The sequence below is a fragment of the Mesocricetus auratus genome, unplaced genomic scaffold, assembly GCF_017639785.1.
Source record: "Mesocricetus auratus isolate SY011 unplaced genomic scaffold, BCM_Maur_2.0 Super-Scaffold_100003, whole genome shotgun sequence".
NCBI lineage: Eukaryota > Metazoa > Chordata > Mammalia > Rodentia > Cricetidae > Mesocricetus > Mesocricetus auratus.
In genome coordinates this window covers 118259966-118283470 of record NW_024429188.1, presented here as the reverse complement: position 1 = coordinate 118283470, position 23505 = coordinate 118259966, and the positions used below count along the sequence as shown (strand labels likewise).

General features: G+C 46.4%; 1 protein-coding gene across 7 annotated transcripts in view; it reads left to right on the top strand.

The window, feature by feature from the left end:
* Pdzd4 (PDZ domain containing 4) overlaps positions 1 to 21599 on the top strand; it is a 35436-nt gene extending 13837 nt beyond the window's left edge. For 2 of the 7 annotated variants that reach the window (XM_013125894.3, XM_005086940.4), the window contains 7 exons: positions 14599 to 14834; positions 15995 to 16085; positions 16542 to 16640; positions 17863 to 17925; positions 18391 to 18492; positions 18658 to 18768; positions 18958 to 21599. In XM_013125894.3, the coding sequence (XP_012981348.1) occupies positions 14599 to 14834; positions 15995 to 16085; positions 16542 to 16640; positions 17863 to 17925; positions 18391 to 18492; positions 18658 to 18768; positions 18958 to 20487 (2232 nt within the window). In that variant the 3' untranslated portion in view covers positions 20488 to 21599. Of the gene's footprint in view, positions 1 to 14598; positions 14853 to 15994; positions 16086 to 16541; positions 16641 to 17862; positions 17926 to 18390; positions 18493 to 18657; positions 18769 to 18957 lie in introns of all 7 variants that reach the window. The other 5 variants (XM_013125893.3, XM_005086939.4, XM_013125896.3 and 2 more) reach the window with 4 other exon arrangements.
* The last annotated feature ends 1906 nt before the right edge of the window (positions 21600 to 23505 follow it).

The window sequence follows — 23505 nt, the reverse complement described above, 5'->3', positions numbered from 1 at the left end:
GCTTTGTGTCAAGTTGAAAAAACAACAAAAATCAAAAAACAACCATTACAATTGACCCCTTGTCAACTTGATACACAAATACATCAATTATTAAGCCATAACCTTTCCTTTCTTGTTTATCTCCAAGATCTCATATTAGTATCAACACCTCAACATAAAACATTAAAAGTCGAGCTGGGCATTGGTGGTGCATGCCTTTCATCCCAGCACTTCAGAGGCAGAGGCTGACAGATTTTTGTGAGTTCGAAGCCAGCCTGGTCTACAGAGTCAGTTCCAGGACAGGCTCCAAATCAATACAGAGAAACTCTGTCTCTGAAAACAAACAAACAAACAAAAAACCTTTAAAAGTCTCACAGTTGGGACTGGAGAGATGACTCAGTGGTTATGAGCATTGGCCTCTCTTCCCAGGAACCTGGGTGCAATTCCCAGCACCCAAAAAGCAGATCACAACTGTCTGCAACTCCAGTTACAGGGCATCTGACATCTTTACACAGACATACTTGCAGGCAAAACACAAATGCACATAAAACTTAAAAAAATAACCATTATAAAAAAGTCCCACAGTCTTTGAAATTCAAGCACTTAGAAAGTTCAGTTTTGTTGGTTGTGATAATGTACTTTAATCCTTTAATTTCAGCACCTTGGAGTCAGAAGCAGGCAGGTCTCTTGTGAGTTTGATGCCAGTCTGGTCTACAGAGGGGATACCAGGGCTACACCAAGAAATCCTGACTCAAAACACCCCACACACACACTAAAATAAAAGTTCAGTCTCTTTCAAAGTTTCTCTAAAATATCTGAACAAAGCAAAACCAAACTTCTAAGTGTAAGTAATTCAGTTTCCAATGATGGGGATTCACTCACAACCTTCTGGACACCTCCAAAGGACTGCTTGGGTCACTTCTCAGGCTCCATCCTAAAGCTGCTGGGTTTGTTTTGTGGGGTGTGTGTGTGTGTGTGTGTGTGTTCCCAGGGAAGTCCTAGAGAGGAGCTGGAATTGTGAAGAAGTAGATTCTACTTCTCTCAACAACTTGCCAAGGGTGTGAGAGAAATCAGGTGACAAGGAAAAAAAATTCCTTTGTTCTTGTCTGTTATGTGGGCTGCCACCAGAAGGTGTGGCCCAGGTTTAGGGTGGGTCTTTCTACTTTAAGTATCCATCCAGATGTAGTCAAGCTAACAAGTGAGACTATCCACTGTTACACCTACTGAACCATCTCCCAACCTCCACCTTTATTCTTTTTATTTCAAAAATAATTATTTTTGAGACAAGGTTTCTCTGTATTGTTTTGGAGGCTGTCCTGGAACTCACTTTGTAGACCAGGCTGACCTACAACTCACAGAGATCCACCTGCCTCTGCCTCCCGAGTGCTGGGATTAACGGCGTGCTCCACCACCCCTCAGACCTTCCTCAGTCCTGAATTCTGAGACTATAGACACATGCTCTTACATGGGTACTGGTAAGTCGATTTTACAACTTCATACTTTCAGAGTCATTTCCCCAGCTTTCTTTCACTTGGATATTTTCTTTTTCTTTGTTCTTTTTCAAGCATTGTTTCTCTGTACTGTCTTGGCTGTCCTGGAACTCACTCTGTAGACCAGGTTGCCCTCAAACTCACAGAGATCCACCTGCCTCTGCCTCCCAAGTGCTGGGATTAAAGGCGTGCGCCACCAATCCCTGCCAGCTTGGCCTTAACTCTTTATTTGACTGAGGATAACCTTATAACTCTTGACTCTCTTGCCTCCACCTCCCATTGCTGAGATTATAGGAGTGTGCCACTGTATCTGGCCTTGCACCTTGTTTTTTGTTTTGTTTCATTTTTTTTAATTTGTGTGTTTTGCCATTATCATATATTATATATTTTTTTTTAATCATTTTTTATTTTAATTTTAAATAGCTTGTTTCACATGTCAATCCCAGTTCCCTCTCCCTCCCCTCCTCCCGCACTCCCCTTCCACCCTCCCTCCCATCCTATTGCCAAATCCCTCCACATAGGGGATGTCTAAAGTCTATCATTTCACTCTTGGTAGGGTCAAGGCACTCCCCTAAGAGTCCAGGCTGAGAGAGCATCTCTCTTTGTGCCATAGGCACATGAAGACAGATTGTATACCAGGGATAGACACTGATCCACAGCTCAGAGCCCCATAGGTTGCCCAGGCCTTCTCACTGACACTCACATTTGGGGGGTCCAGATCAGTCCCATTCTGGCCTCCCCACTGTCGGTCTGGGGTCCAAGAGCACTCCCCTGTTCAGATCAGCTGTCTCTGCTGGTTTTGCCAGCCCATTCCTTGCCAATTTGCTCATCACTCCTCTCTCTCTGTCACTGGGTTCCTTGGGTTCAGTTCAGTGCTTAGTTGTGTGTTTGCCTCTGCTTCCATCAGTCCCAGGATGAAGGCTCCCGGATAGTTATAGACATCAAGTTCATTATCAGGAATGGGCATTCGAGGTGGTCCTTCCACTATTGCTTAGCTTGCCAATTGATGTTATACCTTTAGATCACTCGAGGTCACTCTGGTGCCTGATCTGTCTTCGATCCTATGATTCCCTCTTCCCCCTATTTTACCCCCACCCCCTCAACTTCCTGTTCCCCCATGACCAACTCCCTTCCTCTTTACCCCCTCTACTCTTCCCAGGTCCCACTACCCCCCTCGCCCTGTTCCCCATCCATTCAGAGGATCTTGTCTCCATCCTCTTCTCTTGGGTACTATGCATATATGCATATCTTTTAGGTTCTTTCCTGTTTCCCAGACTCTCTATCTGTGGAAGTGCAGACTGGCACTATCCTGATCCATATTTAAAATCCATATATGAGTGAGTACATACCATGTTTGTCTTTTTGCGACTGGGTTACCTCACTCAGGATGGTTTCTTCCAGTGCTATCCATTTCCCTGCGAATTTCAAGATTCCATTGTTTTTTTCTGCTGAGTAATACTCCATTGTGTAAATGTACCACATTTTCTCTATCCACTCTTCAGTTGAGGGGCATCTAGGTTGCTTCCAGGTTCTGGCTATTACAAACAATGCTGCTATGAACATAGTGGAGCAGATGCCCTTGTTGTATGAACCTGCCTCATTTGGATAAATGCCTAAGAGTGGAATTGCTGGGTCTAGTGGTAGATTAATTCCCATTTTCCTGAGGAATCTCCATACTGATTTCCAAAGAGGCTGTATGAGTCGGCATTCCCACCAGCAATGGAGGAGTGATCCTCTCTCTCCACATCCTCTCCAGCATAAATTGTCTTCGGTGTTTTTGATTCTAGCCATTCTGACAGGAGTAAGATGGTATCTCAGAGTTGTTTTGATTTGCATTTCCCTGATGGCTAAGGATGTTGAGCACTTTCTTAAGTGTCTCTTGGCCATTTTAGCCTCCTCTACTGAGAATTCTCTATTTAGCTCTGTACCCCACCTTTCAAGTGGATCCTTTGGTGTTTTGGAGACTTGTTTCTTGAGTTCTTTGTAAATTTTGGAGATTAGCCCTCTGTCAGATGTAGGGTTAGTGAATATCTTTTCCCATTCTGTGGCCTGCCTTTTTGTCTTTTTGATTGTGTCCTTTGCCTTACAAAAGCTTTTTAGTTTCAGAAGGTCCCATTTGTTAATTGTTGATCTCAGTGCCTGTGCCACTGGTGTTATGTTTAGGAAGTGGTCTCCTGTACCAACTCGTTGAAGAGTATCTCCCACTTTCTCTTCTAAAAGTTTCAGTGTGGCTGGATGTATGTTGAGATCTTTGATCCATTTGGACTTAAGTTTTGTACAAGGCGATAAACATGGATCTATCTGCAGTCTTCTGCATACCATTACCCAGTTATGCCAGCACCATTTGTTGAAGATGCTTTCTTTTTTCCACTGTACAGTTTTAGCTTCTTTGTCAAAAATCAGGTGTTCATAGGTGTGTGGGTTAAAATTAGGGCTTTCGATTCGGTTCCATTGGTCTACCTGCCTATTTTTGTGCCAATACCAAGCTGTTTTCAGGACTATAGCTCTATAATAGAGCTTGAAATCAGGTATGGTGATGCCTCCTGAAGTTCCTTTATTGTATAGGGATGTTTTGGCTATCCTGGGCCTTTTGTTTTTCCATATAAAGTTGATTAATGATCTTTCCAGGTCCTTGAAGAATTGTGATGGAATTTTGATAGGGATTGCATTGAATCTATAGACTGCTTTTGGCAAGATTGCCATTTTTATTATGTTGATCCTACCAATCCAAGAGCATGGGAGATCTTTCCATTTTCTGGTATCTTCTTTGATTTCTTTCTTCAAAGACACAAAGTTTTTGATATACAGGTCTTTCACTTCCTTGGTTAACATTATCCCCAGATATTTGATGCTGTTTTTGGCTATTGTAAAAGGTGATGTTTCTCTGATTTCTTTCTCAGTCACTTTATCATCTGTATATAATAGGGCCACTGATTTTTTTGAGTTTACCTTGTATCCTGCCACTTTGCTGAAGCTGTTTATCAGCTCTAGGAGTAACCTTGCGGAGTTTTTTGGGTCACTTATGTAAACTATCATATCATCTGCAAATAATGAAAGTTTGACTTCTTCTTTTCCTATTTGTATCCCCTTTATCTCCTTTTGTTGTCTTATTGCTGTAGCTAGAACTTCAAGTACAATATTGAAGAGATATGGAGAGAGTGGACAGCCTTGTCTTGTTCCTGATTTTAGAGGAATTGCTTTGAGTTTCTCTCCATTTAGTTTGATGTTAGCTGTTGGTTTACTGTATATTGCTTTTATTATGTTCAGGTACGTTCCTGTTATCCCTGATCTCTCTAGGACCTTTATCATGAAGGGGTGCTGGATTTTGTCAAAGGCTTTTTCAGCATCTAGTGAGATGATCATGTGGTTTTTCTTTCGCAGATTGTTAATATGGTGGATTACATTGATAGATTTTCTAATGTTGAACCATCCCTGCATTCCTGGAATGAAGCCTACTTGATCATGGTGGATGATTTTTCTGATGTGTTCTTGAATCCGGTTTGCAAGTATTTTATTGAGTATTTTTGCATCAATGTTCATGAGGGAAATTGGTCTATAGTTCTCTTTCTTAGTTGTGTCTTTGTGTGGCTTGGGTATCAAGGTAATTGTAGCCTCGTAGAAAGAGTTTGGCAGTGAGCCTCCTGCTTCTATAGTGTGGAATACTTTGACGAGTATTGGAATGAGCTCTTCTTTGAATTTCTGGTAGAATTCTGCACTGAAGCCATCTGGGCCTGGGCTTTTTTTGTTTGGGAGACTTTTGATGACTGCTTCTATTTCATTAGGGGTTATAGGTCTGTTTAGATTATTTATCTGTTCTTGATTTAGTTTTGGCAAGTGATATCTATCCAGGAAATTGTCCATTTCCTTTAAATTTTCAAATTTTGTGGAGTACAGATTTTCAAAGTATGCCCTGATGATTCTCTTGATTTCCTCAGAGTCCGTTGTTATGTCCCCTTTCTCATCCCTGATTTTGTTAATTAGCATGTTCTCTCTCTGTCTTTTGGTTAGTTTGGACAGAGGTTTGTCTATTTTGTTGATTTTCTCAAAGAACCAACTCTTTGTTTCATTGATTCTTCTCAATGTTTTCCTGGTTTCTACTTGATTGATTTCAGCCCTCAATTTGATTATTTCCTGGCGTCTGCTCCTCCTGGGGGAGTTTGCTTCTTTTTGTTCTAGAACATTCAGCTGTGCTATTAATTCTCTAGTATGACTGTTCTCCAGTTTTTTCATGTGGGCACTTAGTGCTATAAACTTTCCTCTCAGCACTGCTTTCAAAGTGTCCCATAAGTTTGTGTATGTTGTGTCTTCATTCTCATTGAAATCGAGGAAGTCTTTAATTTCTTTTTTTATTTGTTCCTTTACCCAGGGATGGTGCAATTGTGCATTGTTCAATCTCCATGAGTTTGTAGGGTTTCTGCGATTTGTGTTATTGTTGAATTCTAATGTTAATGCATGGTGGTCTGATAAGATGCAGGGGGTTATTCCAATTTTTTTGTATCTGTGGAGATTTGCTATGTTTCCTATTATGTGGTCAATTTTAGAGAAGGTTCCATGTGGTGCCGAGAAGAAGGTATATCCCTTTGTATTTGGGTGGAATGTTCTATAGATGTCTGTTAAACCCAGTTGGGTCATAACTTCTATTAATTCTTTTGTTTCTTTGTTAAGTTTCTGTCTGGAGGTCCTATCTAGCGGTGAGAGCGGAGTGTTGAAGTCTCCTACTATTAGTGTGTGAGATTTTATGTGCATTTTGAGCTTTAGTAATGTTTCTTTCACGAATGTAGGTGCCTTTGTATTTGGGGCGTAGATATTTAAAATCGAGACTTCGTCTTGATGTATTTTTCCTTTGATGAATATGAAGTGCCCTTCTTCATCTCTTTTGATTGATTTTAATTTGAAGTCTAATTTGTTAGATATTAGGATTGCTACGCCCGCTTGTTTCTTGGGGCCGTTTGATTGGAAGATCTTTTCCCAGCCCTTTACTCTGAGATAACGTCTGTCTTTGGTGTTGAGATGTGTTTCTTGTATGCAGCAGAAGGAAGGGTTCTGTCTTCGTATCCATTCTGCTAGTCTGTGTCTTTTTATAGGTAAGTTGAGGCCATTGACATTGAGGGATATTAATGACCATTGATTGGTGATCCTTGTTTGCGCTTGATTTATTGTTAGTGAAGTTATTTTGTGTAGTTTCTCCTCCCTTTTTCTTTTAGTGTTTTGTAAAGTATGATTCTATATTGCCTGTGTCTTTGTGAATGTAGTTATCTTCCTTGGCTCTAGGTTTTCCTTCTAGCATTTTCTGTAGAGCTGGATTCATGGATACGTATTGTTTAAATCTGGCTTTGTCATGGAATATTTTGTTTTCTCCATCTATGGTAATTGAGAGCTTTGCTGGATATAGTAGTCTGGGCTGGCATCCTTGTTCCCTTAGCGTTTGTAGGACATCTGACCAGGATCTTCTGGCTTTCATCGTTTCCATTGAGAAGTCAGGTGTAATTCGGATAGGTCTGCCTTTGTATGTTACTTGGCCTTTTTCTTTAGCTGCTCTTAATATTTTCTCTTTGCTCTGTAGGTTTGATGTTTTGATTATTATATGGCGAGGTGACTTCTTCTTCTGGTCAAGCCTATTTGGTGTTCTGTAAGATTCTTGTACTTTCATAGGCATATCTTTCTTTAGGTTAGGGAAGTTTTCTTCTATGATTTTGTTGAATATGTTTTCTGTACCTTTAAGTTGAAGTTCTTCACCTTCTTCTATACCTATTATTCTCAGGTTTGGCTTCTTCACGGTGTCCCATATTTCCTGGATATTTTGTGTTAAGGATTTGTTGGTTTTGAGATTTTCTTTGGTTGACGATGCTATGTCCTCTAATGAGTCTTCAACACCTGAGATTCTCTCTTCTATCTCTTGTATTCTATTGGTGATGCTTGCATCTGTGATTCCAGACCGTTTACCGAGCTTTTCTATTTCCAGCATCCCTTCATTCTGTGTTTTCTTTATCGTTTCTATTTCAGCTTTCAATCCTTCAACTGTTTGAGCTGTTTCCTTAATTTTCTTGGTTGTTTTTTCTTGGTGCTCTTTAGATTCTTTGAGAGATTTGTTTATTTCTTGAATTTTTCCCCCCATTTCATGGATTTTATCATATATTATATATTTTTGTGCACCACATGTATGCAGTATCTGTGGAGGCCAAAAGGGGGTTGTGGATCCTCTGGGACTGGAGTTTCAGATAGTTGTGAGTGGCCATGTGGGTGCTAGGAATTGAACCCAGGCCCTCTGGAAAAGCATTAGTTTTTGAGACAGGGTTTCATCTGGCTTGATACTTAACTGATTAATTCAGCTATGCTAGTAAGCCCTAGATATCCTCCTATCTCACCTCCTCAGCTCTGGGATTACAAGTGTGCCCCCTCCATCATTCAGCATTTCTCTCTTGCTCACTGGCTTTCTCACTCACTCACTCATGCACTTCTACACCCCAAATCGGAACCTTACTATACAGCTGTGGCACTTGAGATATATATAAACCAGAATGGCATTGAACTTATAGCAAAAGGTGTACACTACTATGCCTGGTACCCAGCATTTTTCTTTTTCTCCCCCCTCCCCCCAGTTTTTCAAGACAGTGTGTAGTCCTAGAAGTCTCAGAACTCACTCTGTAGACCAGGCTGGCCTCAAACTCAGGGTGGGTCTTATGTTTCCCTCCCAAGTCCTGGGATCAAAGATATATGCTATCACCATTGAGCCCCGGTATTTTTCGTAACAATGTGCTTTCCTTAGATTTTTATTGCTATGATAAAAAGGAAAATGCTTTGGGGCTGGAGAGATGACTCAGAGGCTAAGAGCACTGAGTTCAATTCCCAGCTACTGCATGGTGGTTTACAACCATCTATAATGAGATCTGGTGCCCTCTTCTGGTGTATGGGCAGGCAAAAGGCTGTATACATAATAAATTTTAAAAAAAGGAAAATGCTTTATTTCATTGTACACTTTTACATCACAGTCCATCTTTCTTTTCTTTCTTTTTTTGGTTTTTCAAAACAAGGTTTCTCTGTGTAGTCTTGACTGCCCTGGAACTTGCGCTGTAGACCAGACTGACCTCAAACTCAGATGTCTGCCTGCCTCTGCCTCCCAAGTGCTGGGATTAAAGGCGTGTGCCACCACCATTTAGCTCTTAACCTACTTTCTTGTAGCCACCAGAACCACCAGCCCAGGGGTGATACCACCTCCTGTCCAAATCTATAGTTGTTTGGGTGACAGGTTAGCTGTTAACAATGGGACATTACTTCCTGAGCTTCCATGGTGTGGCAGAATTGAAGGACAATAAGTGACAAACAGGTGTTGAAGAGTGTAGGTAGAGTTTTTCTATGTTCTGGCAGTCACTACCACACAGAGGCTTATTAATTATAAATGCTTGGCCTTAGGCCAGGCATTGGTGGCGTATGCCTTTAATCCCAGCACTCAGGAGGCAGAGTGAGTTTGAGGCCAGCCTGGTCTTCAGAGAGACTTCCAAGATGACCAAGGCTAAGAAACCGTCTCTCCCCCCCCCCCCCCTCAAATGGCCCTTCCTGTTTTCTGGCAGCCCAGTACTGAGATGATGTGGTTGGTGCCTTGGCTCTGGCTTGTAGTTGAAACCTCCTTCTGACAGTGGATATTGAACTCTGGCCTGAGTGACTTGAGACCTTCTTGACTTGACTTTACACATGCATAAGTACTTGTGAACAAGGTATAAGTACTTGCCCCAGCTTCGCTTTGGGCCATGGCAGACTCCACACTTGTTCTTTTTTTTTTTTGGTTTTTAGAGACAGGGTTTCTCTGTATTGTTTTGGAGGCTGTCCTGGAACTAGCTCTGGAGACCAGGTTGCCCTCAAACTCACAGAGATCCACCTGCCTCTGCCTCCCGAGTGCTGGGATTAAAGACATGCGTCACCAATGGCCGGCCAGCTTTTTATTAAACCAATCACAGTGACATATCTTTGCACAGTGTAATACAATATGTCACAACCCATACACACTCTTAGTGGTTTGGGGTCTCCAGTCGCAATGATCCTAACAGGCATCCTTTTCATCCAGCACTAGACTAGTTTGGGCCACCTTTCCCCTGGATGGCCTTGCTGCCCATTGATGTCCTAGCTACTGAGTTTTGTTTTATTTGTGCTGTGTGATGGTTTTCTTTGGGCTAGTACTTATACAGCTTCTTGTTCCAGATGCTTCCAATTTTTTTTCTATTGTTGTTCCTACACCCCATACACACTGTTCATTCATCCCCAAGGCAGGGTGTTTGCCTTACTTCAATTGCATTACTGGTCTATTTGGATTTGTTTGGATCTTGTAACAGGTGACAGCAAGGAATATGTGAGTGCAGAGGGCATCCTGAGTGTCTTACAGCTGAGTCCCAGCATTTGGACACTGCTGCTTGTGTGAATGAAGGGGAGGCTGGTGGAAGCACGACTGGATTCCTATGCCATTTTTTGTTCTAGTCCTAGACATAGAATCCAGAGCCTTGTGCATGCTAAGCAGATACTTTACCACTGAGCTACATCCCTAGCCCTGAATACCTTTTACAGAATAACAGTCTGAGGTCAGAAATGCCTCATAGCAGGTGGGGACCATGCAGGCAGGGTTCCATATAGGATAAGAGATGCTGTTGTCTCTGGCCATGTGCCTGGCCCCACCTGGCTTTGTGCAGTGCCTTGTGTATTTCTATCTTGTTGGGAGATTTTATCTTACTTCTTCGTTGTAACAGATTCTTTACTAGCTACCTTCACTAGTTCTTGATGATCACCATGATTTGAAGAAGGAGAGGAGTCCAAGGGGTGTGACCACCACCACTTAGGCCAGGAGAGCTCTCTGGCTTGTTATAGGCAGTCTCTCTTGCTCCTTTTCTGAGGTGCTAAGACTATTCCCAGCCCCCACCTGCCTGCCCTGCAAGCTCTTCCGCAGTGCCTGGGCCTGGTTTCCATGGTAACATGGCTGCTGGGTAACTTAATGATTCCAGGGAGAAAGGCATTCCTGTGGTTCTGTGTCACCTGAACATCCCACCCTGTGCTTGTGCTTGTCTTCCTGCCCTGGGATTTTTCAGGGTAACTCCTCCCACACAGAAACCCCCAGATCATCTCTGACTTCTTCTGCCTCTTTGTTTCCACTTAGTAGTAGTGATGAGTTAGCAGATGTTACAAAACAAAACAAAACTAAGTAGTGAGCTACAGCATTGGCTGATTTCTGAGATGTAAACACTCAACTATTGCCCCTTTTAACCCACTAGTATGAGACAACAATGAGCAGAGTAAAGAAATGTGCAGCCACACACCATCAAGTGTTTATTTCCAGACACACAGAATGGAAATAATGCCAAGCACACAGATGACAGTGAAGTGTAGTAAAGCAATTAGAGAGCCAGAAGGCTTAGTCTTTATTGCCTTTGTTTCTAGTTCCATTCATTCAGTTGCAAGTTTCTCAGTCACAATGCTGCTATGTGTCTGTTTTTAACAGCTGACTCTAGCCATAGCTGGGGAGGCCATTCCTCACATCCTTGTTAAAAGCCTTTACACACACACACACACACACACACACACACACACACACACACACACACACACACACACACCCTGCCTTTATAGTAGAATACTTTTCTGACTCTCCCCTTCCCTTTCTCCCTCTCTATCTTCCTACCACCCTCCTTCCTTTCTCCTCCCCCTTTCTTTCCTTTTTTTCCCCTTTGTGCTGTTTTGAGGTAGAATTCCATGTAGCTCAGGAAGATCTCTAATTCCCCATATAGAGGAGAATGACCTTGAACTCCTGATTCCTCTGCCTCCTGAATGCTGAGTGTGCCACCACACCCAGCTCCATCTAATATTTTAGAAATACTATTCTAGAAAATGTCTTGCTTAAGAGAAACTGTTTCCCTTGAAAATGTTCCAGTAATTCCACTTCAAGAAAGATTTATCTACTGTGATAACCACAGATTACACAAAGATACATGAAAAATACACCAATTCTTTTTTTGTTGTTGTTTGTCCGGTTTTGATTTTTCGAGACAGGGTTTCTCTGTGTAGCCCTGGCTGTCCTGGAACTCACTCTGTAGACCAGGCTGGCCTCAAACTCACAGAGATCCGCCTACCTCTGCCTCCTGAGTGCTGGGATTAAAGTCATGTACCATCATTACCCAGCTGCTATATTCTTTATATTAAAAAATTGGAAATGGAACAAAGCCACTAGGAATTGAAGGATCTGTCCCTACCTTATAATATACATACAGAGAAGACTGGCAGGAAGTATGTCCACAGGACCACAACATTATATACATCCCTGAAATCACAAGCAATTTTGGTTTTCTGTAGTTTTTAAATGTTCTACAATGGACTGGTATTTCTCTTAAATTCAGACAAAATGGAATTGTTGTTGTTTGAGGTTTTTTTTTTTTGAGGCGGCCTCATGTAGCCTGGTTGTGACATCAACCTCTGGTTTTTTTTTTTTTTTTTGGTTTTACGAGACAGGGTTTCTCTGTTTTGGAGGCTGTCGGTCTAGCCTGGCCTCGAACTCACAGAGATCCGCCTGCCTCTGCCTCCCGAGTGCTGGGATTAAAGGCATGCGCCACCAACGCCCGGCTAAGCTCTGGTTTTTTAAGGCAGCATTTATCTGTGTAGTCCTGGCTGTCCTGGAACTCACTCTGTAGACCAGGCTGGCATCAAACTCACAGAGGTCTACCTGCCTTTGCCTCCCAAGTGCTGCTTATTAAAGGTGTGCACCACCAACCCCTGGTGACATCAAACTCTAGATCTTCCTTTCACCTCCCAAATGATAGGATTACAGGCATAACCCACAACAAAAAAATGAAGGTTTTCATAAAACACTTTTTAGAACATGAAAATACAGGGGAAAAAAACAACAAAAAAAATCTGTGCAGAGGTGGTGCACGCCTTTAATCCCAGCACTGGGAGACAGAGGCAGGTGGATCTCTGTGAGTTCAAGGCCACACTGGGCTACAGAGCGAGTTCCAGGACAGTCAGGGATACAGAGAAACCCTGTCTTGGAAACAACAAAAACAAAATTTTAAAAAAAGTGTAGGGGAGAAAGGAGACAGGAAACAAACCTATCTATAAGCACATAATGAAATAGCATAGGGCTGTTTGGGCTACATGGATTCAGAGAAATTTGGAGATGTTTCTGAGTGAGAGGGATCCCTAAAGACAGCTTGGGCCGGGCGGTGGTGGCGCATGCCTTTAATGCCAGCACTCAGGAGGCAGAGGCAGGCGGATCTCTGTGAGTTCGAGGCTGGGCTGGACCGACAGCCTCCAAAACAATACAGAGAAACCCTGTCTCGTAAAACAAACAAACAAAAAAAGACAGCTTGGACTTCTTCTTTCAGATGGCTCATGTTGTAGAGCCAAGCTGTCATGATGCATTCACCAGCACAGATGTGCACTCTGACTTGGCATCTCTGTGAGACACAGGCAGGTGCTTATGCTGTGAATGCATGACACAGGATCTTTGCGGATTTACAAATGTTGGGGTAACTAATCGAAGAAGAGGGCTTACAACTGTATTTTCTATAACTGCATGTAGCCACAGCCACAGCTAGGGAACTTCTAATTCCTTGTAAGTGCTTCTCACCTTGTTCTGTCCCTAAGAAAACTAGCCTCCTCACCTGCTTTTCTTTCTTCCTGTTCCCCCCCTCCTTCCTTTTCTCTATGTCTGACAGGATCTATTGTAATGGTTTGTTATATAGCTAAGGGTGACTTTGAACTTCTGATCTTCCTGCCTCTTGCCTCCTTTTTCCAAGGTCTTGTATTAAAAGGCACAAGCCACCATACCCAGCTCTTCTTTTTTGTGGGGTAGGGAGGACTTAGGGTTTTGCTATGTATGTCAGGCTGGCCTCAAACTCACAGCAATCCTCTCCAGCCTTCCAAGTGTCATGCCTATTTTTGGCTCATCACTTTCTTTGCACCTACTCAAGGGTGCTGCCTACCTGTCTCTCTTCTATGTGGAGGTGATAGCTGACTCCATACCAGTAAGCTCATCCCAGTGAGGACCAATGGGTATTGTCTTGTTCAGTCCAGAAAGGTTTTTCAGCAATTGCCATCTCTAGAAACTGCATCCTGCTTTCCTTGCTGGCCTTTGACAAGTGTCCTGATTTGTGGCATCTATTTTTGATGTGCTTCCTTCCTTTCCCAGCCAGGGTCTTGGTCTGCTTCTGTCTGAAAGACCACTCTCTCTACCCCCAACCCCTACCCCACACTCTGCTCTTTCTACCTAGCTGTTCCCAGTCCTCTTCTGCCTCAGGCATCCTCCTTTGCCCCTCATTCTGGCTACTGTAAGGCTCTTCTTGACTCAATTTGTTCACCTGGCTGAACCTCACTTTCCTCATCTACTCAACAGAGGCAATACTTGTGTCTCCCTTAAAGTTGTCAGGGCTTTGGATTTCTTGAGGACTCATGTTAGTTGCTTGGCCTGCAGCCTGGTACATAGCAAGTGTCCAGGAAATTGTACTGGCCTTTTAAGAGCCACCATTTGGCATCTCTTTTAGGACACCTTGCAATTCTAGACCTTTTTTTAATGTTATGAGGTTCTCTGTCTTCAGCAAGACAGTGGTCATCAGCAGGAACAGCCTATTTCCTTGTACATTTTACTGTTTTCTTCGCTCCCCGTTTCCTGTATTCATTGCTTTGCTATACTTGGTCATCCTCTGGCCCTGGTGTTGAGTGGGCACAAATTGACACTCACTGAGGATGGCTACTTTGTCTCAGTCAAGGAACTCTGGATCTTCTAGATGCTAGCTCTGGCCTCAGTGCTGCCAGAGGAGAGGCAGATCCTGAACAAAAGAGCAGAAAGCTTTGGATGGTTCCTAGTGGAGGAGGGACTGCACATGTTTGTAGGTGATGGCAGAACTTCAGACCCTGTACAGATGCTTAGTCACCTGACTTTTAAAAAGTCACAATACTCAGGCTCTGGGTTGGAGGCTGTTGAATGGGGTCTGCCTGGGAAGGAGGGCACCAAGGGTAGCCAGGGCTGTGGGTGGAGAACATATTCCTTGGATGAACAGGTCTGGGTGCTGGTTAGCAGCTCAGGGTCCTGCTTGCCTTCACCTCCAGAGGGGAGAAGCCGGCTCATGAGAGTTCTCACAGAGGCATATCTCTGCCACAGGTGAACGGGAAGGAGCTCTCCAAGCTGTCTCAGGAGCAAACCCTAGAGGCCCTGCGTGCCTCCAAGGAGCCCCTGGTGATCCAGGTGCTGAGACGCAGCCCCCGTCTGCGGGGGGACAGCTCCTGCCATGACCTTCAGCTGGTGGACAGTGGCACTCAGACCGACATCACCTTCGAGCATATCATGGCACTGGGCAAGCTGCGCCCACCCACTCCACCCATGGGCATCTTGGAGCCGTACGTCCTTTCTGAGCTGTGAGTTGCCCTCAGGAGGGCCTGGGCCCTGCCTCCAGAGAGGACATGCTATCTGGGGCAGTTGTCCCTGTGTGCCCCACAGGTGGCTTGCTGCAGCTCTAGCCATAGTGGGAAAACCCAACTCAGCTGCCAGTTTTGAACAGGAAACAGGTTCCTTGACCTCCATGGCTGACAAAGGCACTTGGACTCAGAAACCTTCAGGCTTCTGGCCTCAGGTTTGACACCAGCCAGCAGACAGATTAAGGGGGAGCCTATGTGCTCAGGACCTGGCTGCTCCTCCATCCTCTTTCTTCTGCCCCATCTTCTCTGCCTCCTCACAAGCATTTCTCCTTCAATCTTCTTGCATCCCTTATCTGTCCCATTCTTCCACCTGCTTTGAATTTCCTCCATCTCTTCGGCTTCTTTCTTTGGTCCTCTCAAAAGAAGGGCCTTTCATCCTGGTCTGGTGACTGTGACCATGTGAACAGCACTGATTCATTCTGCTAATCCCACTGGGGGATTCAGGGAGGTGGCCCTGGGAACCCTTTTGTTCAGAAAGGTAGGCCATAAGGCAGTGAGCAGTCAGTCTTAATTTTGGGGCAAGGAGGGCAACCCCTACCTGGAGGCAGAGGAGTGCTTGTCTGCTCTGCAGGAGGCCTGGATAACTCCTGAGGGTTCTGCATGAGTGGGAACAGTGCCAGAGACAGCCTGGGCACTTAGTGCTTTGGAGAATTCAGCCCCTAGTCTGGGATGGGAGAACTAGGTGTGCCTGCGTAGGTCCTAAGGATGGACCCCTAAGAGCTCTTCTTACTTGAGGAACATTCCTGATCCTTCCACAGCATTTGTGTAGATCAGAAAAGAGGGTTCACCAGGTGGTGGTGGTACATGCCTTTATACTTGGGAGGCAGAGACAGGTGGATCTCTGTGAGTTTGAGGCCAGCCTGGTCTACAAAGCCAGATCCAGGACAGGCTCCAAAACTACACAGAGAAACCCTGTTTTGGGGAAAAAAGGGATTCTAGAGGCAGCAGCTTGACCACCTTCCCTAGAGATTACATCTAGAACAGGGTTCTCTGCTTACTACACTGGGACTGGCCAACTTGCAGCTGGGGCTAGGGTGCCAAAGAAGCAGATGGCCCATCTGACCCCCCCTTCTCCTGGGCAGCCCCCCCATCAGCCATGAGTATTATGACCCAGCGGAGTTCATGGAGGGCGGCCCACAGGAGGCAGAGCGAATGGACGAGCTGGAGTATGAGGTGAGCCTAGTGGCTGGCCTGACCAGTCTGGCTAGCCTGAGCAGGCTCACTTTCTGCAGCTCTGCCCAGGCTTGGCTCCTGCTGCCCCCTGGTGGCTGGGCCGCATGACCTTTCCCAGTAGAGAGCAGCCTGAGTCAGGGAGGGTGTGGGTGAGGTGGTGTGTTCCTTCTGTCTGTGTTGGTGACTATCTGTCCCATGCATGTCGGTGTCTTGTGTGTACATCCTGTGTCTTGGGTGTTTCCTGGTAGGGAAACCACTGAACACTTGCGACATTTAGGACAGTAAGAGAAGGGAGCCCTCAAAGCCCAGGGCTGCATACTCAATTCAGGTAACTGAAGCAGAAGACCCAGGTGTGCTGAGGGTGTTAGTGGGTAGGGTCTAGGTCCAGTCTCAGGCGTCCCTGCTCATACACTTTAGTTCTATATAACTCTACTTCCTCCCCTACCCCTGTGGCAGGAGGTGGAGCTATGTAAAAACAGCCACCAAGACAAGCTGGGCCTGATGGTATGCTACCGCACTGATGATGAGGAGGACCTGGGCATCTACGTTGGAGAGGTATGGAGAGATGCTGTAGTAGGCTGTGGCACACAGAGCTGTTCTAACTGAGCTCTATGGTCTGTCCACATAGTCTGTTCAAAATTTAGAGCTGCCCAGAGGCCTAACAATGGGTTACAGTAGATTGTGGGTGTCAAGGCCAGGGTGGCCATGATTTCATTATATCCAGAGAGACAGTCCTGTCTGTGCAGACATCAAGGACTTAAACACCCCACCTCTTCTGTCCCCCCTTCCTTCCCTTTGGCATATGTCTATGTGTCCCACAGCAGCCCCTCCAGTAGTGCTATTCTACTAAAGCTACCCTTCCAAATGGAAAAAGTACCATTGCCCAGAACACCAAGACTCCAATGTATGAAGAAGTGTCCAGCCACATGCCAGTACCTAGCTCCTAACCAAAAAATAAAAATTTTAAAAAGCCTCTGAATTGAATGTGGTCACGCCTCTATAATCCCAGAACTTTGGCGGGTCAGTTCAAGGTCACCCTTGGCCTACATAGTGAGTTTGAGGTCAACCTGAGTTGTATGAGACCGTATTTCAAAAACACAGCAACTCAGATATGGGTAATGTGTGTTTTCAAACCCAGCGCTCATAGAGGCTAAGGCATGTAGATTTCTTTGAGCTTGAGGTTAGGTAGAGCTACACAGACTATTTTAAAAAAGGGTATGTGGGGGTCTGGGGGAGTAATCTGGAAATATGGTTCTTACTGGTCTTCCAGAGGACCTGAGTTCAATTCCCAAAACCCACATAAGATATCTCACCACCACCTCTAACTCCAGAGCACCCAATACCTTCTTCTGGAGTACCAATACCTATACTCAGGTGTTGACATACATAAAAAAGGAAAATAAAATAAAGGTTTCTTCAAAAAAGTTGGTATAGTTCAGTGTTAAGTACTTCCCTAGCATACACAAGGCTCTAGGTTTCTTAGCACTGAAAATATTTTAATGCAAGAGCATAGCAGTACAGAAGTGTTGGGTAGGGGCTAGGGAGCTACTTCTGGTGATTCTATATCTTCCAAGCTGAGGAAGCAGACTGCCTGGGCCCACTGTCCTGACCCTGCTTCCTAGAACTTGGAAGCTGTTACTCTGAGGTGAGGTGGGAAATTGGGCAAGTCTGGCATTTGCCTTGGGAGTACACCAAGGTACGACTACCCATACACACTCACTTGTGCTGAAAAGGACACCATAGGTGCCCAAGTCCCCAAGATGCATGTGTCCTGCAGGTAAATCCCAACAGCATTGCAGCCAAAGACGGCCGGATCCGTGAGGGAGACCGAATCATCCAGGTGAGCATTCAAGATCAGGTTGCCATGCCTACCCTGTGGCAGCCCTGTCCTCTCTCTCCATGGTCCATTCCTAGATCTTTTCTGCTGAGAACCTAATCTTATGCACTCGAACCTGGACCAAATCTGTGTTCCACTTAACTGCCCTAAGTGGCTCACATGTATCCCTGCCAGCACCCCCTACCCCCGCCTACTTTTCCCTTTATTTCTGCTTCCCATTCTCTGAGCATACATGCTCTTGCAGAGGCCAGGCCATCCTTTCCCCTGATGCATATTGCTTATTTATGCCTTCCCACAGTTCAAGAGCCTGTCCTTAGCAGAGTCCTCCATTAGCATTCTTTTTTGGTTTTTGTTTTGTTTTGTTTTCCGAGACAGGGTTTCTCTGTATTGTTTTGGAGGCTGTCCTGGAACTTTCCCTGTAGACAACTCCATTAGCATTCTTGTTGATTGTCCCCTGAACCTCTGCAGATTAACGGGATGGATGTCCAGAACCGAGAGGAGGCAGTGGCCATCTTGAGCCAGGAGGAGAACACCAACATCTCCCTGCTGGTGGCCCGTCCTGAGAGCCAGGTGAGTGTGTCCACCTGATTAGGGTGACATAGGTCCCCTCACAGGTTTTCTGTCTTGAAAGCTACTGGTCTGTTTGAGTTCACTGAGAGCATGGGGCCTTGGGCAATGTGGAGGGGCATTGGGGAAGTTTTTAAATTGTTGGCTAACTCATGTCTGCCTCTGCAGCTAGCAAAGCGGTGGAAAGACAGTGACAGAGATGACTTCCTAGATGACTTTGGGTCCGAGAATGAAGGGGACCTCCGTGCCCGGAAGCAGAAGTCACCCCCTACCCAGCAGGTTAGGAAGGACAAAGGCCTGATAAGTGGGGAGGGCAAGAGAGAGGAAGGAAAGAGAAAGGGACTGTAGGTGTACATGGGCTCCTGGCCTGGGCCTGGAGAGGAACAAGCCATGAACTTCTTTCTACTCCTACTGCATGACACTTGTCTGTAGAAACCTAACTCACTGTGTTTGTCATTTCTGTTCCAGACTGGAAATGATGAGAAGGGGGCTCCTGATAGGGGCCCAGGACTGAGCAACAGCCAGGAGCTAGACAGCGGGGTGGGCCGGACTGATGAGAGTACCCGCAATGAAGAAAGTTCTGAACATGACCTGCTGGGGGATGAGCCTCCCAGTACCACCAACACCCCTGGAAGCCTACGCAAGTTTGGCCTGCAAGGGGATGCCCTGCAAAGCAGGGACTTCCATTTCAGCATGGACTCTCTGCTGGCTGAGGGGGCAGGACTGGGAGGGGCTGACCTGCCTGGGCTCACTGATGAGGAGTATGAACGCTACCGGGAACTGCTGGAGATCAAGTGCCACCTAGAGAATGGCAACCAGCTAGGCATCTTCTTCTCCCGGGCTTCCAGTGGGAACAGTGCCCTGGATGTCAACCGCAATGAGAGCCTAGGCCATGAGATGGCTATGCTGGAGGAGGAGCTTCGGCACCTAGAGTTCAAGTGCCGCAACATCTTGCGGGCACAGAAGATGCAGCAGTTGCGGGAGCGCTGTATGAAGGCCTGGCTGCTGGAGGAGGAGAGCCTCTATGACCTGGCAGCCAGTGAGCCCAAAAAGCACGAGCTGTCTGATATCTCGGAACTGCCAGAGAAATCAGACAAAGATAGCACCAGCGCCTACAACACTGGGGAGAGCTGCCGTAGCACTCCACTGCTTATGGAGCCTCTGCCTGAGAGCCCCCTGAAGCGATCTACTGCTGGCAATTGCAACTTGAACCGAACCCCTTCTGGCCCTCCTGTCACCACCCACCCTAAGGGGGTTCCTTCACCAGCCAAGTTCCGATCACTCTCTCGGGATCCTGAGGTGGGCCGGAGACCGCACACGGAGGAGCGTGTCCGCCGCAGTGCCAAGACAGGGGTTACACTGGAGCGTGTAGGCCCTGAAGGCAGCCCTTACCTCTCCAGGCGTCATCATGCCCAGGAGAGTGAGCACTACCACAGTTGTGTGCAGTTGGCCCCACCACGCACACTGGAGGATCTGGGCCATGGCTCCTTGAGCTTGGCTAGTGGTCCTCGGGTGAGTGGGGTGGTGGCTGCAGCTGTCGAAGCACCCCGCATGGAATGGAAGGTGAAGGTGCGAAGTGATGGAACCCGATACGTGGCAAAGCGGCCTGTGCGAGATCGGTTGCTGAAGGCTAGGGCCCTGAAGATCCGTGAGGAACGCAGCGGCATGACCACTGATGATGATGCAGTAAGTGAGATGAAGATGGGTCGCTATTGGAGCAAGGAAGAGAGAAAGCAACACCTGATCCGAGCACGGGAGCAAAGGAAGCGGCGTGAGTTCATGATGCAGAGCCGCCTGGAGTGTCTAAGGGAGCAGCAGAACGGTGACAGCAAGCCTGAGCTCAACATCATTGCACTGAGTCACCGTAAGACCATGAAGAAGCGCAACAAGAAGATCCTGGACAACTGGATCACCATCCAAGAGATGCTGGCCCACGGTGCCCGCTCGGCTGATGGAAAAAGGATCTACAACCCTCTGCTCTCTGTTACCACTGTCTGAGCTGCCCCAGCAGGAGCCCAGCCCAGGCCTAGAGAGCCTGACCTTCACCCTCCCTTAGAATCTAGTGTGTGTCTGTGTGTGCTTGCACGCTGTGCTCATGCACACTCATGTATCTGTATTTGTGCACAGGACTTTGGTAATAGGAAGCCCCTAAAAGGGATGCTTCTCTCTCACCACCTATTTCCTTCTCCCCAAGAGGCTATGCCAACAGCCAGCATAGAGGGTAGACCCATAAAGGGCGCCTGTGTGTGCATGCATGTTTGTGTGTGCACACAGTGCTCTTGGTTTGTTCTTGGAGACAGGGAAGTCAGTACAGAGAGAGGTGAGGTGGACTATCCTAAGCACAAGAGAATGACCAGCTTCTTGCTGAGCATGGCCTCTCCCCACCCCCCTGGAAGCCGCAGTTATTTGTAGACAAAGGCAACCCTGAATTTTATGTTTTTTCCCCTTTTCTGTGCTTGCCAATAGTTTTATGTTTTGTGGACCTGCTTTGGGGGTTGGCAGATCCTTCAGGCAGCCTGACAAAGGTGGATCCCACTGAATGCTGGCTGGGAAGGAGGTTGGGGGGGAGGAAAGGAGGGAGGGTTGGGTGGGAGGGAAAGGAAGGGGTTGGGGAAGAATAGGAAGCAGCTGTTCTGGTGGTCTCTACTCTGAGGGGTGGCAGGGAGCATCTGAGTTGGCTCTCAAGGCACACCCATGGGACCCACCTCCTTCCCTAGTGACTGTAAGAAAATGAAAATCACAGGGATTGTGGGTACAATATCCACCCAAAAAGAATTTGCTGACCCCTGGCCTATGCCATCTAGAGCAGAGCCACTCTTAGTGGCCTGAGCCAAGGAGCTTAGATGTCCAGGGGTTTAAGAAGCTAAACCTAATGGGCACCACAGAAGACCTCACCTAGCCTAGAGAAGATCTGGTAGGAGTTGGGAGGCCTGGACCCAGTGAAAGGAAAGTGGGCTGAATGAGAGAAGCCTAGAACCTCTTTCAGTGATGCAACTTTCCAATGTGCCACTTGTTGGGTGCCTCTCAAGCTTGGTGAAATTTGTATTGGAGGCTACTGGATACCCCTGTTCCCCACCTACACCCCAAGAATAAAGCAAGCTGCCTTTTTACTCTGTTGGACTCCGTGTTCATTGCCATCATGCTGCTTGTGCTGGGAGACGGCAATTCATTAGTTCCTAAATGCCCAGATTTCTGAGCAAGTTGGTGGTGGGCAAGATGCCAAGATGGATGTGAGTCGGAAATTCGGGGCCCATTCCCAGAAGCTTGAGTCCTGTTGCTGGGAAGGCTGGGTCACAAGGACACTGTCTCATCTCCCTGCCACTCAAATAGCTCTGGGTGGAAATGCACATTGTAGCCCTGCTGGTGAATAGGGAGGGGAAAGAGACTTGTAGGGAGTGGTGGTAAGAGGAGAGCAGAGGGCTAGGTACTGGCTCCAGATGCTTGTAGGGACATCTCCAGTTCCCTACCCCTTCCCAGTGAAGGAGACCAAGGCCAAGTATTCCTCCAGCTACTGAGAGCTCTGGAGTAATCCCATTGTTGTATGGTGGCAGGGTCTCAGGACCAGGATATAGGCTGATACTGTTCTGAAGCTTATGCTGCCTTGACTGGCTCTGGGAGAGGTGGCATCAACGAGGGCTGGCAGCACTGAGTTACTGATAACCCTGGAATACCAACTTCACATTTAGCTATCATTTCTATCTGGCCAGGTGGTGCCAGAACCAGAAAGAGCAACTGGTTGGCCAATAGCTGTTGTCTGGCTGACTATAAAGGCTCATGTCAGAACAGTCATTTGTACTTCAGCAGGTAAGGAGAGGAGCTACTCTTCCCATCTCTGGCCTTACCTGAATTTGCAGCTCTCCAGTTATCCAATTCTCAGACCCTCAGCACCACTCTATAGTGCATCCCAGATTCATCCCAAGAATTGGAGATGGCAGACCCCTTGCTTGAATGAACCTGGGTCATATAAGCTGCTTTTATGTGCTCTATGACACCTCCAACATCCCCAGTCAACACACAACCCTTCCACTGTTTGCCACAGAAGTTAAGGAGCCTCTAATACTTCCTAAGCCTAGGTACTAGCGTGTGGCCAGCTGTTCTAATGTTCTATCCTGGAGACTAGATAGCATTAGAAACATGACATTAAGCATACAGTGAGATGGGTTTACTTGGGACTTGGCATCCAGCCTCTTTCCCCCAACTAGTCTTCCACAGTACTAAGCACTATTCAAGTGGCTGGTGCCCAGCTTGTGCTAAAACCTGAGCAGAGTACAAGCAAGGCTTCCTGACAGGCCCTTACACGCTCATAGCAGAGACCTCACTAGGGAAGGAACATAATCCTGGAGGTCTGGGAGGCTGATCTTCAAAGATCCAGCACTAAACTAGATGTTGTGAGCAGCAGCGGGACAGGAAGCAACATGGGGTAGTTAGTGTTAGGAGTCCAGGAGTGTTCCTGATGTTTAGGGCAGCTGGTACATGTGACGACTTCAACTGCATCAGCAAGACAGGGCATCAGTGCTAAGCAAGCAAAGCACAAAAGCATTTGCATGTAGCTTATGACTGTCCCCACCACAAAGATAAGGCTGGTTTTGATGGTTCTGACTGATGAACTTGGGGGAGAGGACTAGCAAAGGCCCCTGCCTTCTCTCTATGGAAAGATGCCATTCCCAACCACAGGTGTAGTAAAGGAGGCCTCCAGCCCAAAGTAGTCCTAAAGAATAACAGGGTCCTGCTTACCCTAGGCTAGCCATGGGAAGACTTCCTGACAAGGAGCCAGATGGAGACCCAGCTTTGCTCTGGGGAACTGGTGAGGACAAGGAAGAGTCTTTTGTTCTTTTCTTTGTTTTTGACAGGGCTTCTCTGTATGGCTCTCGCTGTCCTGGAACTCACTATAGAACAGGCTGGCCTCAAATTCAGAGATCCACCTGCCTTTATCTCCTAAGTGCTAGGATTAAAGGTGTGTATCACCACTGTCTTGTTAAAAAGATGTTCTTTTACAAAGAGGTCAAACACTAGAAA